General features: G+C 36.2%; 2 protein-coding genes across 10 annotated transcripts in view; one reads left to right on the top strand and one right to left on the bottom strand.

Annotated features, from left to right (window-relative positions):
* pigg (phosphatidylinositol glycan anchor biosynthesis class G (EMM blood group)) overlaps positions 1-12,431 on the top strand; it is a 172,313-nt gene extending 159,882 nt beyond the window's left edge. The window contains exon 14 of one of the 2 annotated variants that reach the window (XR_011353937.1): positions 11,488-11,559. Coding sequence is in view for 1 of the 2 variants with exons in the window: in XM_069925876.1 (XP_069781977.1) it covers positions 11,488-11,590 (103 nt within the window). In the remaining variant the exon portion in view is untranslated. Of the gene's footprint in view, positions 1-11,487 lie in introns of both variants that reach the window. The other variant, XM_069925876.1, reaches the window with a different exon arrangement.
* The window catches only part of hook3 (hook microtubule-tethering protein 3), a 149,358-nt gene that overhangs the window by 23,758 nt on the left and 111,683 nt on the right, over positions 1-13,917 (bottom strand). For 2 of the 8 annotated variants that reach the window (XM_069925886.1, XM_069925887.1), the window contains exons 18-22: positions 11,313-11,395; positions 11,000-11,100; positions 10,206-10,310; positions 6,714-6,785; positions 5,921-6,057 (exon numbers count right to left, since the gene is read on the bottom strand). In XM_069925886.1, coding sequence (XP_069781987.1) covers positions 5,921-6,057; positions 6,714-6,785; positions 10,206-10,310; positions 11,000-11,100; positions 11,313-11,395 — 498 coding nt within the window. Of the gene's footprint in view, positions 1-1,760; positions 3,663-5,913; positions 6,058-6,713; positions 6,786-10,205; positions 10,311-10,999; positions 11,101-11,312; positions 11,396-13,917 lie in introns of those variants that run through there. The other 6 variants (XM_069925892.1, XM_069925893.1, XM_069925885.1 and 3 more) reach the window with 5 other exon arrangements.

Raw genomic sequence — 13,917 nt, 5'->3', positions numbered from 1 at the left:
AATGGTTCAGTTGCAGGTGTCCGGAGGCTGTGTGCAATTGATAGCTTCCAGTGTGCATGCACTATGGACTGGGTGTTGGCACATGTGCGAGGGTTGCACATGGTTGGAGCAGTTCATTAGCCCCCCGTTGACTGTAATGATGGAACAGATGGTGGGTGAGTGAGGCTCTGATATTTTCTGTTGACCCTTACACATTACCGAAGAGACTGATTGTTACCACGTTGAGTCCTTTTGTGTTTACTAATAAACAAGTTAAAACGCATCTGAACTTTAAGAATTTATTCGAATGCATCACAGTAAAGAGTCCACGTGGCCACCAAGATAGTAGTTGCTATAGTGACTGACCTGTTGAAAGATTTCATTTTGGTTTTGTGATTTGATTGACATTCACACTGGTGCTCAAGGTGGCTTTAGATAAATAAACCATTGAAATCTAGACATGGCATGTCAATTTTCAAAGATGCTGCATCTGATGTTTTCATTTATTTTAAGGCAATGTTAACTATCCCTATTTAAGGTGCTGAGTCAGCTTGAATTGCTGCAGTCCTGAAGATACTCCCACAGTTTGACAGAAATTTTCAGCAAATTTATGATGTACCAGTACTCTATTCATATTACATCAGAGCAGCCCGCTGTGCCCACTGAACTCAAAGTGCTAGCTGAAGCATGACTAGAGCTTTCCTTTAGGGAAGACAAAGTCCCAAACTGATACAAACCAGTTATGTGCCCGTATCCATATGTGCCAAAGTCTGCTGACATTTATGCAGTTAACTTGGAGATATTTACTAGCAAGTACCAAGCTTTTGTTGTTCCCAATAGCCAAATTTTAGAGAGTACTGTAATAGAGTGGCTGTAGCCACCACAGGGTGGCGCTGCTGCGCTCCTATTTGGAGGACACATTGCATGCCAATCAAGGTCAAGACTCGCGCCAAGACATCAAGAAGGTGACCCTTGCGATTGGTCCACCTAAATCACCAGGTGCTGTAGTCCAGACAGCCTGCCCGGACTTAGCCCTGACTATCATCCCATTGGCCCAGGTGAATCACCCAGGCTGACCCCTGCACTTGGCTTCAAGCCATTGGTTACAACAGCCAATGGGTCTCAGCCTGCCCTGAGTGATTGCCCCCCAATACTGGTTGCAGAACTATCAAGGGCCATATGCCCCTTTATTCAGTCTCCTTTGAATTCTTGTGGCAAATATCAACTTTCGTACTGGGTTGGGGTGAGTTTCGAGGTTAGGTAGCTAGAGCCGGGACTGTACCAGTCAAGGGGTGGAAGCACATAGCATCACCTTGATTCTGACTTGAATATATGTATTTAAGTAATTTCCCCAGTTCCCTCGTTCTCCGAAGTGTACATGTGCTTTGTACCTCATCTTTGGTCTGGTTCTTAACCTTCCTTCTTAATCAACAAACGTAGAGTGGAAAAACCTCAGTAGCTGGGTTTTGACAAGTTTTCCCCTCATAATTAGAATATCGAATTGTTTAGCAACACCAAGGCAAATTTGAAATAGAATACATCATCTATATTACCAAAAACGTAGTGATACCTTCTCCTAGCAGTGACAAAGGCAGCTAAAGTCCAGTGCTTTATAGTAAATGCAGTGGAACTATTTATTCATTGGATTAGTACTGGGGGAAGAAATTATTGTCAATGTTCCTGTTTCACCTTAATGAATTATGTTGTTTGTGATGCCAGCATTTGAATATGACATTAACTTTGTTTCATACTTAATAGGTATTAAAAAAAATTAACATGAATACTTGACAGATTTTTATTTACAATATACGGAACTGTACATTTATTTGCAATGCATTATCCATTCAAAGATGCTTTGTGGAAAGAATCAATATCTTACAGTTCACTTTGAATATTTCCTGAAGATGTAATTCAGTTCTGTTGATTTATTGTATTTACATAATTTATATAAGCAGCTTGTAGATTGCCAGCCACCCAATGGGGTCAAAGCAGAAAACATTGTGACAATATACATAACTAATGATACAAATGTTTTTGGACACAAAGACAGGTTTTCCTGAAACACGGTGTCAAAATACAAAATGGTAAATAAATACAATAATACTGATGTGCAAAGCCTTAAATTTTGCACTGTGGCTTCCCCCACCCCCCCACCCCCTCCCAATCAAGTAGTCATAGCAGAAAATAATTGGGTAAATAGGAACATGGCACTAAAACAGGATAAAAAAACTAAATGCATTAGAACTAACAGTATGCATACAAACTGAGGTGTTTGATGTCCTGAAATCTATAAATCTAAATAAGCTTTATTGTGGTGACCCCATGGTCGATGTTTGACCACTGAATAACAGCTTTGCAAATGGCACAAAGTGGTACCTGAAGTACATTCACTACAGAAGTTTAGTATTTTAGAGCTGAAGGTGAGTAATATCATTGTGGAATAGTACTGGTTCCACTTTAGGCAGTACATTCATCAGCTGGAAAAAAAACCATTTGTATGACTTTGCCTAACTGAACAGGACCCTATTCAATTTAAAATATTCCAACTTTTAATGCCAATTATCTTTCAGCTCCGATTGCCAATACAGTACAAAATAATGGACATGAAGCAACATGAACATGTGCCTACTTGAACTTGTATTCAACATGCCCAAATGCATTTCAATTGTTAGCTGAGACAAAATACCTTAGTCTGACAGCAGGTTCCAATGAGGGATAGTGTGCTACCCAATTCTTCCTCATAATGTGTCCAAGTTTACAAATGGAACACTGGGGCTATTGCATCAATAGCATAGGAAGGTTAGGAAACAAGCAGCAAGTTAATAAATTATGCATCCACATTCAAGTCATGCAAATGAATGGTCAATGCTGGAAAGCCATGCTGCAGATCATGCAAACATGTCACTGGAAATGAAGAACAAAAATACATTAATAAAGGAAAAAGAAAAAAAGTAATTTAGAAATACAATATATAAAAAAAAATGCTAAGGTTGCTCAGTACCAGAAAAAGGCATTACTATAACATTTCATGAATTATGGTTTACACAGTGTTTACAATAACTATGTTATTGCAGTGTACACTGTCCAGCTCATCATATTCTTTGGTATTAATAGGCATCACTAGTAGTCCTAGAATTAGTAAGATCAAATAGCTGTGAGACAAGTACAGGTATACCCCGCTTTACAAATACTCAAATTATGAACATTCGCTTTTACGAAAAAGGAGCCGGTGGAATTTTTTAAAATTTTAATTAAAAAAAATTAAGACACACAGCACAGTAAATATGCCATTTCGGCCCAAGCTGTCACAGAGAAACCGGCAGGGTGGTCAGTGCACAGCTGGCGATCACAGGGCAGGCAGTCAGCGCAGCTGGTGGGGCGGTCACAGGGTGGCTGGTAAGGCTGTCAAAACTCACTGTCTTCCCAATTCTGGTAAGTGAAACTACATTATTTCACCTTTATATAGGCTATGTATTTATCATTATCACTCCTTTTCCTATATGTTAGTGTTATTTTAGGTTTTTATGTGTATATTTGGTATGATTTGGTGGGTCTGGGAACGCACAAAGATAGTTCACATAGAAATCGATGATAATCCCTGCTTCGCTTTGCGTAATTTCGGCTTACAAAAAGTTCCATCCGAACGCTCTAGTTTCGTAAAGTGGGGTCCTGTATACCTGTATCTGTATAAGGAATACCAGTAATTTAACTAATTATACACCCATTGGTGGGCACAAGTAGCATTTTCTCTGTAAATAATGTTAATATTTTCTGCTAAGCCAGTAAAGCAAATGCAGCTCATTTATAGAAATTAAATAATTTGTAATTTATGAAGTATATTTATAAAATGAAACTGATTTAATGCAAAGCTTGAAAGCCTCAAATATCTTAACATCTTTTGATCACTGGGAGAAAAGCAGGAAATCTTCCCACATATTCACCTCACAAATGGAAGTTCTAATTCTTGCTCACTGAAAACAAACTATAAAAGTATTTATTTGATTGTGTCTCTTTTTGAGGATGACATTACTTTCAATAAATCTAGAGTTTATTAATATATGAATATAAATTCATCATTTACTGGGAAATTATGCTACAGTCAAGTTCAAGTTTTATAATCTTACAAGTGCTCTCCAAATCACTATATTGTCATAGCTTTTTATCCTTATGAATTACTAGCAATTCTAAGCAGGAGATAAATTGCTTTATATTGCATGTAAAATTCTGAATGAGATCAAGTTATGAGCCAGAAAATTAGCTTTCCTGAGCTATGATTTCTCCCATTTACATTTTGAAACATCTTATTCAAGATTGTTTAAATAACCATAATAAATCAATATTTGCAAATTAAATCATGTATTTTGATTTTTCAAGAGCTAAGGCTAGAATTCTGAAAATCATAATTATTACAATATCTAAAATCTCTGACTTTAGTAACATTTGAACATGATTAGCAAAATCTATTCTCCATAGTGGGCTAGAAGATAACCTGTCAATAATTTCATTAGGAACTGTCTGATTAATTTTGAAGATGCTACAAGTTACCAGTAGATGAAATATTTTGACAAAGCTGGGAGACCTTAGAGCTTAATAAAATCAGGTAAATGCTCACAGATTATTTCGCAGGTTACTCAATTCTAGAACAAGAGGACACAAATGAGATTCAAGGGGACCCGAGTGAATTTTTTTCCATTCAGAGGATGGTCAGAATCTTGAACTAACAGCACCAAAGCTATAAAAGCAGGTATAAAATTCTAGCCCTAGAATTCTAACTTGGTTGGCATGGATGAATTGAGCTTAAGGGGCTGTTCTATATGACTCTAAATGTTAATCCTTTAATAGGAATGTGGATTGACCATTGGAGCAATTTTGCTTTTCCAACCTTCCTGGCGCACATGGTACTTAGCATGTGTTCAAAATTAAAAATGGAATGAAAATAATTGATAATAAACAAATTAAAAGTATCAAAATCAATGGGTCACTAACTAGATCATGAAGTACCAGGAAGGAAATAACCAATCACCTGTACTTTAACAGTGTAAATTTAAATATAGAAGAACAATTTTACTGATAAATTTATATTTGTTTAGTGAAATACACTGCAAAGGACAGGATTGAGAAGTGGAGCATTTTACAATGCAATGTCAGCGAATAACAACATTTATTCCTTATACTCTAAAAGGATATTCTTTCTGAGAATTCATTATTTGACTGATAGAAACATATCTATTTCCTACCCAGCTCCTCTTAATTACATTTTTAGAATGTCAATTTACTGATGAACTGTAGGCATTCTGAACTTTTAACACAATGTCAAAGCATGACTAGAACTTTCCTTTAGGGAAGACAAAATCCAGAACTGGTACCAACATCTGCTAGTCATATGAAGTGAAGTTAGTTATTGCATTTAATTATTTAAAAAATTGAATTCTTAGTTTTATTTCTGCATAATAGGCTTTCCACCACACAAAATTGATAAAGTTGTAAGTACGAGAAAAAGCCATTTGACCAGTCAGTAAAGGCCATGTATAATTGCATCACAGATCATATATTCCATGTCTTGACCACACTACTTTTTGAGTTCCTACCGAACAATGAGGTTAACAGTCTTTTCATTATTGGTAAATATTTTAAATGCTGAATAAGAATGATAATATACACAGCCTGGAAGTCAGGATAAAAATGTGGAAATGAAGCCAAAAAATATTCTCAATTATCATTGCTGAATAAATTGTGGGAATGTGGAACAATTTATTCCATTGATTATTTTTTATTACAACTGTGACATAAAATATCATATCTGGGTGAATTAAATAAATTTAGTACAAATATTAGCGCAAAAGATGTTAAAACAAAAATAAAAAGAAGTTTACAAGTAGTTCAAGATCCTCAGTTAAATTATAAGACGTATTATGCTGAAGACATTGATTGTACCTTCTACCTTGCTGCAGCTGGTTGAACATGTCCAGGGTGCGGTCGCCGTGTGCTTGTTGCCTGTCTCTGTCTAGCTAGGAAGGACTGTCCTGAACCACTGCTAGCAAGTCTGTCTTCTGCTGCTTTCTTGTGAAGTGCCATTCCCTATATCAGAAACAAAACAACAATGATAAACACAAAAAAAAAGAAAATGCTGGAAATAGCAGGTCAAGTAGCATCTGAGGAAAGAGAAACAGTTAACGTTTCAGATTGCAGACTACAAGTTACTGTCTAGGCTGACTAATCTCTGACAGAGAATCTGACTTGAAATGTTAACCCTTTCTCTTTCAAAATCTGCAGTACTGGATGTTTCCAATACTTTCTGTTAATAGAACTGGAAGGACTGGACTGTAGTCAGATGGTCTATGGACTTAAGAAAGAACAGAAAGAAAATAATTGTTGTGGGCAATAGAGTTGAAAACTCTCCTTTGGAAAAAAAGATGACCTGCAAATTAAGACCTTTTAAGGTTTTTCTTACATTATGCTTCAGTTTTACTGCTAACCCTGAAACTATGGATTGAATCTTGAAAGGAGGATGATAGCATGAAATGGAATGACCTGTAAGGCAGGTGGGGTAAAACGTAAGGGGAAATATTTGAAGATGTAAGCAACTGAGATGCACTGGTTTTCAAGGAGCTCAAAACCTTTGTGTTTTCACACTTTTATGTTCCCACTTTAACTCCCAAGATGGGTAAATGTCATTCAATATATCTTTTTCCATTGTCTACTGTCAACAATTTTCTCATTTTTTGTATTCTTACCATGTTATACCATGCACTAACTATTAGCTTCTCTTCATGATCTCTCTGAATCTTTGTCTTCTCATATTCTTTCTAAAAGCAAAATGTTTTGAAAAAAAAAAGATTTTAGTCCAGATACACTAATTTTGTCTTATTCCAATGGCAAAATACTTGATTCTAAGCACTGACAAGTCATATATTAAAGGTAAATTAGCTGACTGGAGTGAAAGAATTCTGCACAAAACCTGGTTAATCATTGAGAACAATGGTTTTCTAACTCAATACAATGTTAGGAGTACATTCAGTGAAAAGGAAGAACATTATTTATTTAGGTATGTCTCAAATTATGAATTATTCTTGAAGTACAACTTGTGCAGAAGTTGAAGATGTCATTTGGCAAATACAGCAACTCAAACAACAGAGGACAACTGCGAATAAAATAAACGATAAGCTAGAGAAATAAAAATTGCAGATACTGGAATCTTGAGCAAACAATAAATTGCTAGAGGAACTCAAATAGGTCAGACAGCATTCATGGGTAGAAATGGTCAGTCAACATCAAGTCAAATCCCTTTCTCACAACCAAGATCAAAGAGGTAAAATTGCATATATAAAGGGGGAAAGTAGCTGGAGGAGGGGCCCTGAAATAACAGACAGATGGTGTGGGAGGTAGAGAAACAGGTAGTGAGAGAAACCATTAGGGGGAAGGGGGGGGCGAAGAAAAGTTAGAAACAGAAAAAATTACACGAGTGGCTAACAAAATGGAAATAGGAATCGGTGGGGGGTGGGGGGAGAATCAAATTAAAGACTTCCTAGTGCACTCTTCCCCACCCACCCAATCTTCTCCCCTCTTCAAGACTTCCTATTATAACCACAGAAAGTGCAAAAATGATCCCTACATCTCCTCACAGCCCCATCCAAGACTATAATCAGAATTTCCAGGTGAGGCAGAGCTTAATATGCACTTAATCCACCCTAATTTAATGCATTCGATATGGCCTCCTCTACATCAGTGAGACCAAACACAGTTTGGGTGACTGCTTTGTGTATGGGCCTAAACTTGAGCTTCATGTAGCTAACCAACTTAACTCATCTTCAAGGGCTCAGTAGTGGAGAGGGTCAAGAATTTCAAATTCCTGGGTTTCAACATCTCCAAGGATCTGTCCTGGAGCCTCCACATTGATGCGATCCTGAAGAAGGATCGTCAGCAGCTATACTTTGTTAGGTGTCTGAGGCAGTTCGGTATGTCACTGAAGACTCTTGTAAATTTCTACATGTGTACCGTGGAGAGCATTCTGGCTGGTTGCATCATTGCCTGGTATGGAGGCATCAAATCTCAGGACAAGAATAAACTCCAGAGGGTTGTTAAATTGACCTGCAACATCACAGAAACCAGATTTCATTCCATTGTAGACATCTACATGAGGCGGTGTCTTAAAAAAGCAGCCTCTATCCTCAAAGGCCCCTCCACCTAGGCCACGGCCCCTTCACCCTGCCACCATTGGTGAAAAAGGTACAGGAGCCTAAAGATGAGCCCTCAGCAGCACAAGGACAGCTTCTTCCCCGATGCCATCAGATTCCTAAATAATCAATGAACCAAAGACATGGCTGTACTTTTCATACACTTTTTTTTGTAGTAATGTTGTAAGATAGTTATGATTCTGCTGCAAAACGACAAATTTCATGACTTATTCATGACAATAAATCCTGATTCTGAACTCTCCACCATTCCTACAGTGACATATCTGAGTGAGGCTAAATGTAAATGAGGAACAACACTTCATATTCCTCCTGGACAGCCTTTAATCTAATGTTGTGAACACTGATTTTTCTAATTTTAGGAAACACTTATCCCCATCTGATTCCACTTTCCATTTCTTATTGTTTCCATTTCTCTGCTCATTTCTATCTTTCTCTAACTTTTCTTTCCCTACCATCTTTCACCATGGTTTCTCCATGACCTATACAGTACTCCAATATCACCTCCGAGCTCCTCTCCCAGCTTCTTTCCTCCTTTAAGTTTGCCTATTCTTAATCTCAATTAAGGGTTTCAACTTGAAACATTGACTGACCAGTTCTACCCATGGATGCTGTTCGTCCTGCTGAGCGCCTCCAACAAACCTTTGCAAATGATATGCGAATTTGTTATGGGCAGTGTTGTGCACAGAATTTCTGAGCAGAAGAGACTACTTTTTGGATTTATACATTATTTTTAAAAGAAAATACAAACTGAATAAACCCTTTTTAACTCATCATCCAATTGATACTACCTATGATATTAGCCTATTTATTCAGGACTGCATTGGGTGTCAGTAATAAGTAAAGGCATGCAGACAGATTAATAATATAAAAAATTATGAAACTTAAAACTTTTACTGGTTTGTCCTGCCTGGCTAAACGGTAAGGTTATGAAAGATGCTTACTAAATAATTCTATTTGGGTTCCTCATGAAATACCTGAAGCCATAGGAAATTAACATGCACCTCATTTGTCAAGGCTTTGTGTAGAGAGAATGATGAGCATGTTAAATACAAACCTAAAATATGCCACCGAATTCAAGCAAGGTAGTTAGACATAAAAGGATGCTGAAGAAGACAGAGATACCAGTATTTTAGATATTATTGTTTCTGATCAATCTGGCCAAATCATTGGATATATTTAAAGCAGAGGTTGACAGGTTCTTGATTAGTAAGGGACCATAAAGGTTATGGGAAGCAGGCAAGAGAATGGTGTTGAAAAGAAAAATGAGTTGAATGGTGGAGCAGGCTCAATGGGCCAAATGGCCTAATTCTGCTCCTAAATCTTATGGAAACGTTCCATTGGCAGAATGGCTAAGAATGAAGATTACCAGTTACAGAATCAAAAGCACCACGCAATGAAAAGCATTTTTACACAGTAACAAAGAGTAATCATGAAAAAGATCCAATTATGATTTTCAAGAAAAATAAAAACAAAATAAGCACTTGAAAAAGAAAACATTCCAGGAATCTGGGGAGAGGATAGTGGCACAGGTCCAGTCTGCATAAATCCAAATTGCTTTCATCTTGCTGGAACATTTGTGATTCTGTGAAATATAAATTTAGTAATGGTGTATCATGTCCTTACAAATGATAGGACAAATGATGAAGGAAGAAGTACATTTAAATCAAGAGACAACAGCTTGAGGGTAAACTGGTACATTAGCAGCACCATTAGGTTTCAGAATCCCATCAACTTCCATGGTCTCAGATGCACAATTGACTGCAGATCCATAATGTGCCAGATGAAAAAGGTGGTAACTAATCAGGTATCACAATCTCCCATGCTTGTTTTTAAGTGTAAACCAATTCAGTGGAGGTCTACTTTTTTTTAATGTAAAGGTAGATTGCAATGCAATAAATTCAAAACATGAATAAATGCACGAATCTAAATTCAGAAAATGTTATCCATTCAACATGGTATGTAGATAAGAAAATGTAAATGCACTTACTGCTCATTAAGTGACATAATTTAGCAAGAAGTTGAGTTTCATACCGATAAGGAATGCAACATCCGTTCTTTTTCTTGTAGCTGATTTTTCAGAGACTGAACTTCTGGTGCTGCTCCTTGGTTCTGTTTAGGATCTAAAGTTCTGATAACCTAAAATCAAAAGAACTACTATGTAACAAGAAGACCAGTGAAACAACAGGGTCAGGGAAAGGATCTTGTTTTCATAGCAACTCAAGCGAGCAAGGCTAACCATAGAGGGGGCAATAGGAACAAGGTACACTTATGCCAATATGTGATATGCACTCACTACCAAATTCCTCGCAGTCACTTGCCAGTTCTTTCTGTTTATCCCAATGGCATTGTGGTTACAGGTGTCAAGATTTTCCCTCCATATGATACACTGTTATAGCTCAAAGCCTTTCAGCCTCCTCTAATTTATTATTTTTATCTATCAGTGACCAAAGGCTTCAGGTGGGTCAATGATCACTTGCTATGGTTTGATTTTATAGTTGATGTGAAGCTTCAATGTAACTAAATCTCAGTCATGACTTTTTCAGTGAAACAACCTTATTTTTATCACCCTGAACAAAGCAAACCATCAAAGAACTAAAACTGCATTAATAATCCTTCCAAATGAATAAATATTAATTTTCATGATCATTTCTTAGAATATAACTTTTTTAAGAGCTCTTGCTTTGCAGATTCTTTATTATTGAATCTTTATTTTCTCTTTCAGTTTGTTTGCATTACATTCTCTTTTTTTGTATACATTTTTTTTTTTTTTTGTAATTTTTTATTAGAATACAACTTTCAAGGAAATTTAGAAATATTGATCTCACACTCTTTGCTTTTTCTAGGTACTTCTTATATCTGTCCTCCATTTGCTTCATATCTTCATCTTTCTTTCTTAGGGCTTCCTGAAGCTCTTCAATCTTTTGAGCTGTACAAGGCAGGAGTATAACTGATTAGCTGAATAAATTAATACTTTAAGCCACTGCAAATATCACAGTATTTGAAAAAAAATTGTCATGTCTACAGATAAATATTGCAACAAAATGTTTGATATGTCTTGAGGAAGATAATACAAAATACTATTACTTACCAGACTATTACTTTTAAAGGAGTAGATTTATTATATTTTTTTAAACTTACAGCTGTTATTGTATTTTGGTTCCAAGTCATCTATGTATGCTCGTTTCTTCTGAAGTTCTGTGTGAGCTTCATGGAGCTTCTCCCTGAACATCCAACATACTAATTCAGACTCAGATATTACACCATTAACATGTTGAAACACTGATTATTTAATCTTTTCTATATCTTTCAACAGATTCTATGAAAATATTATGACAAGTTGTTTGAAAATGAAACATCTCCTGAGGGGCAAATCTTGCACAGACGAAAATGTCACCAATGCAATTAAACAACTTTGAGCATGTATCCAGATATGTTACTGACAGTTATCAATGTGCTTTTGTCATTTTGGTGTGAGATTTTCTCTTTTTTGACACTTGACTTTCCACTCAGCTGATATGAGAACAAGAGTGGCGCTGAAAATGCAACTCCCAAGATGTTTCAATTACATTGTTCCTTTTACTGACATTAGGTTCAATCTGAATGATATTCAAGTAAAAAAAATAATTATAGACCTACATTCATAGTCATAACGCTCTATTTAACTCTATGTGATAAAGTTTACTCTGCATAATGTTTAAACCTTTGCTGCAAACAAAACTACCTTTCACTTACTTCAATCTAACATCTGCCAAGATTTGCTAAGGATAATATGGGCACGTAAAAGTACCTCCCAGGTATACCAAGTATCCAGAGATCAGGTCAGCCTGACTTTCAACTTACACATGCTGATCAATGCTACTGGTTGCTGATATCTACTGGACTAGATTCTACCATTCCATAGTTGTAGACACAGCAGGTATTCGGAGACTAAACTCAGTTCCTTGGAGACTTGGTTATCCTTTTACCATTCTCATTTCTCCAAAAAGCAACTGGTGAGAAGGTACAGGCCACTCATCACTTTTGATCTGTTCTCTTTTACTACCATCTCTTGTCCTCGCCCCATCTGCCTGTACCCCGATTAAAAATAATCTCTGGCATTCTCTATCTGCCTAACAAATTTAAACGAGTCAAAGTTTAATTATATCAAACCATTAACAAATGTGCAGTTTCCAAATGCATATTTTTTTTCTTGAATATTATTTTATTTCAGTTAGAAAAGTAAATTCTGGATTTCAATTCCATTTTGAGATTTGTTGCAATGTTACAACAGCCTTTCAACCAATAAAAAAAATTCTCTATCATACACATTTTGTTTTTGAGGAAGGGGGTAAAATATGTATTATAAACTTTTATCTGCAAAAAACTTTTGATATTTGTCATGTAATTGACCTCAAATAAATTTGAAAATTAACTAAAAGAAGCTGATGAGAAAATATTTCATCATTACTGTTTCCTTAACTAAAATAGTACATTCTGAGATATTAGGTGTACTGCAAAAACTCTGATTGTCATTTTATTAACTATTGTGCAATTTCAGTTTCACAGTTCTAAGAGAAAGTATATTGGGAAAAACTGAAGACTTCAAGTAAAACTGTATTAGAATGTAGAAACAATCCAACAGATTAAATGCAAGCAAACAAGTTTAAAAAAAAGTGTACGTCTATTGTCCAATTCTATTTTATCTGTACCTTGCTTCCACAATTCTTCTAACAATCACTCTTTGTGAGCATGAAGTCAATGTGAAAATTTCTATCTTAATTAATTTAAACGAGTCTTGAGTCATGCTAAATCGCTGTAACATTATTTAAAAAAAAGTTTTAATCATAGCAGTGCAAATTGTTCAACGAAACCTATCAGAATATTTTAATCAAAAAAATGCACTATATAATATTCAGCAACTTTGCAGGTTTGCTGTGATAATTAAATTGCACTGTGCACAATTCTAACAATGGCACGGTCAGTGATAGATAGGTTTTGCACTATTAATGAAGCATTTATATTACAGCAAAATGTTGGGTTAAGCAAAACTCAGTGTGCTTCTCATCAACTTCAAAGTAAAAACTCTGATTGCATTCCAAAACTCAAGGATTTCAGTCAAAAAACACACAAATATTTGACAATACATTAAAATAAAATAACATTAATGGTTGACTCTATTTCTTCTCAACTCTTGCCAGCCATCTTTTCTTTGATTCTTGCTCTTGTCAGCCATCTCTACTGAACTCCTCACCTTCCCCCTTCATTACCACCTGCCATCTCTTACTCTTTCTCCAATCTATCACATCCTTCCACTGCCTCAATACCCTTTCATTTTTCTCTCCCCACCCTTTCCCCTCCTACACAATGCATTCAATCCTTTCCGCTACCACTCCCCTATTTACCTGTCTTCTTCCCCTTCCTTCTTCGTACACCCTTTCTTCACCCCTTCCTTTCTGTACTTCTCTCCTATCCCCCACAAATCTTTCCCTCCATCATCCCATACCCATTCCTTTCCATTCAATCCATCCCTTTACCCCATTCCTGTTCATTGCCACCTTCTTTTCATGATCCATGCTGTGCCAGTCTCCTCCATTCCTCAATCTGTTCATTTTAAACAGTGTTCTAGAGACCTGCAGAGAAAACATCTAAGCACTGCAATTTTAAATGACCTTGCAGCTATGTCCACTTGGTCAAGAATCTTCTACTAGTGAAAGCATCTCATCATCTTATATACCTGAAGAGATTCATTCTTCATTCTAACAAA

Source organism: Narcine bancroftii, chromosome 3 (genome assembly GCF_036971445.1).
Source record: "Narcine bancroftii isolate sNarBan1 chromosome 3, sNarBan1.hap1, whole genome shotgun sequence".
Taxonomy (NCBI): domain Eukaryota; kingdom Metazoa; phylum Chordata; class Chondrichthyes; order Torpediniformes; family Narcinidae; genus Narcine; species Narcine bancroftii.
The sequence above is the reverse complement of the archived record's forward strand: the minus strand, read 5'-3'. Positions and strand labels throughout refer to the sequence as shown.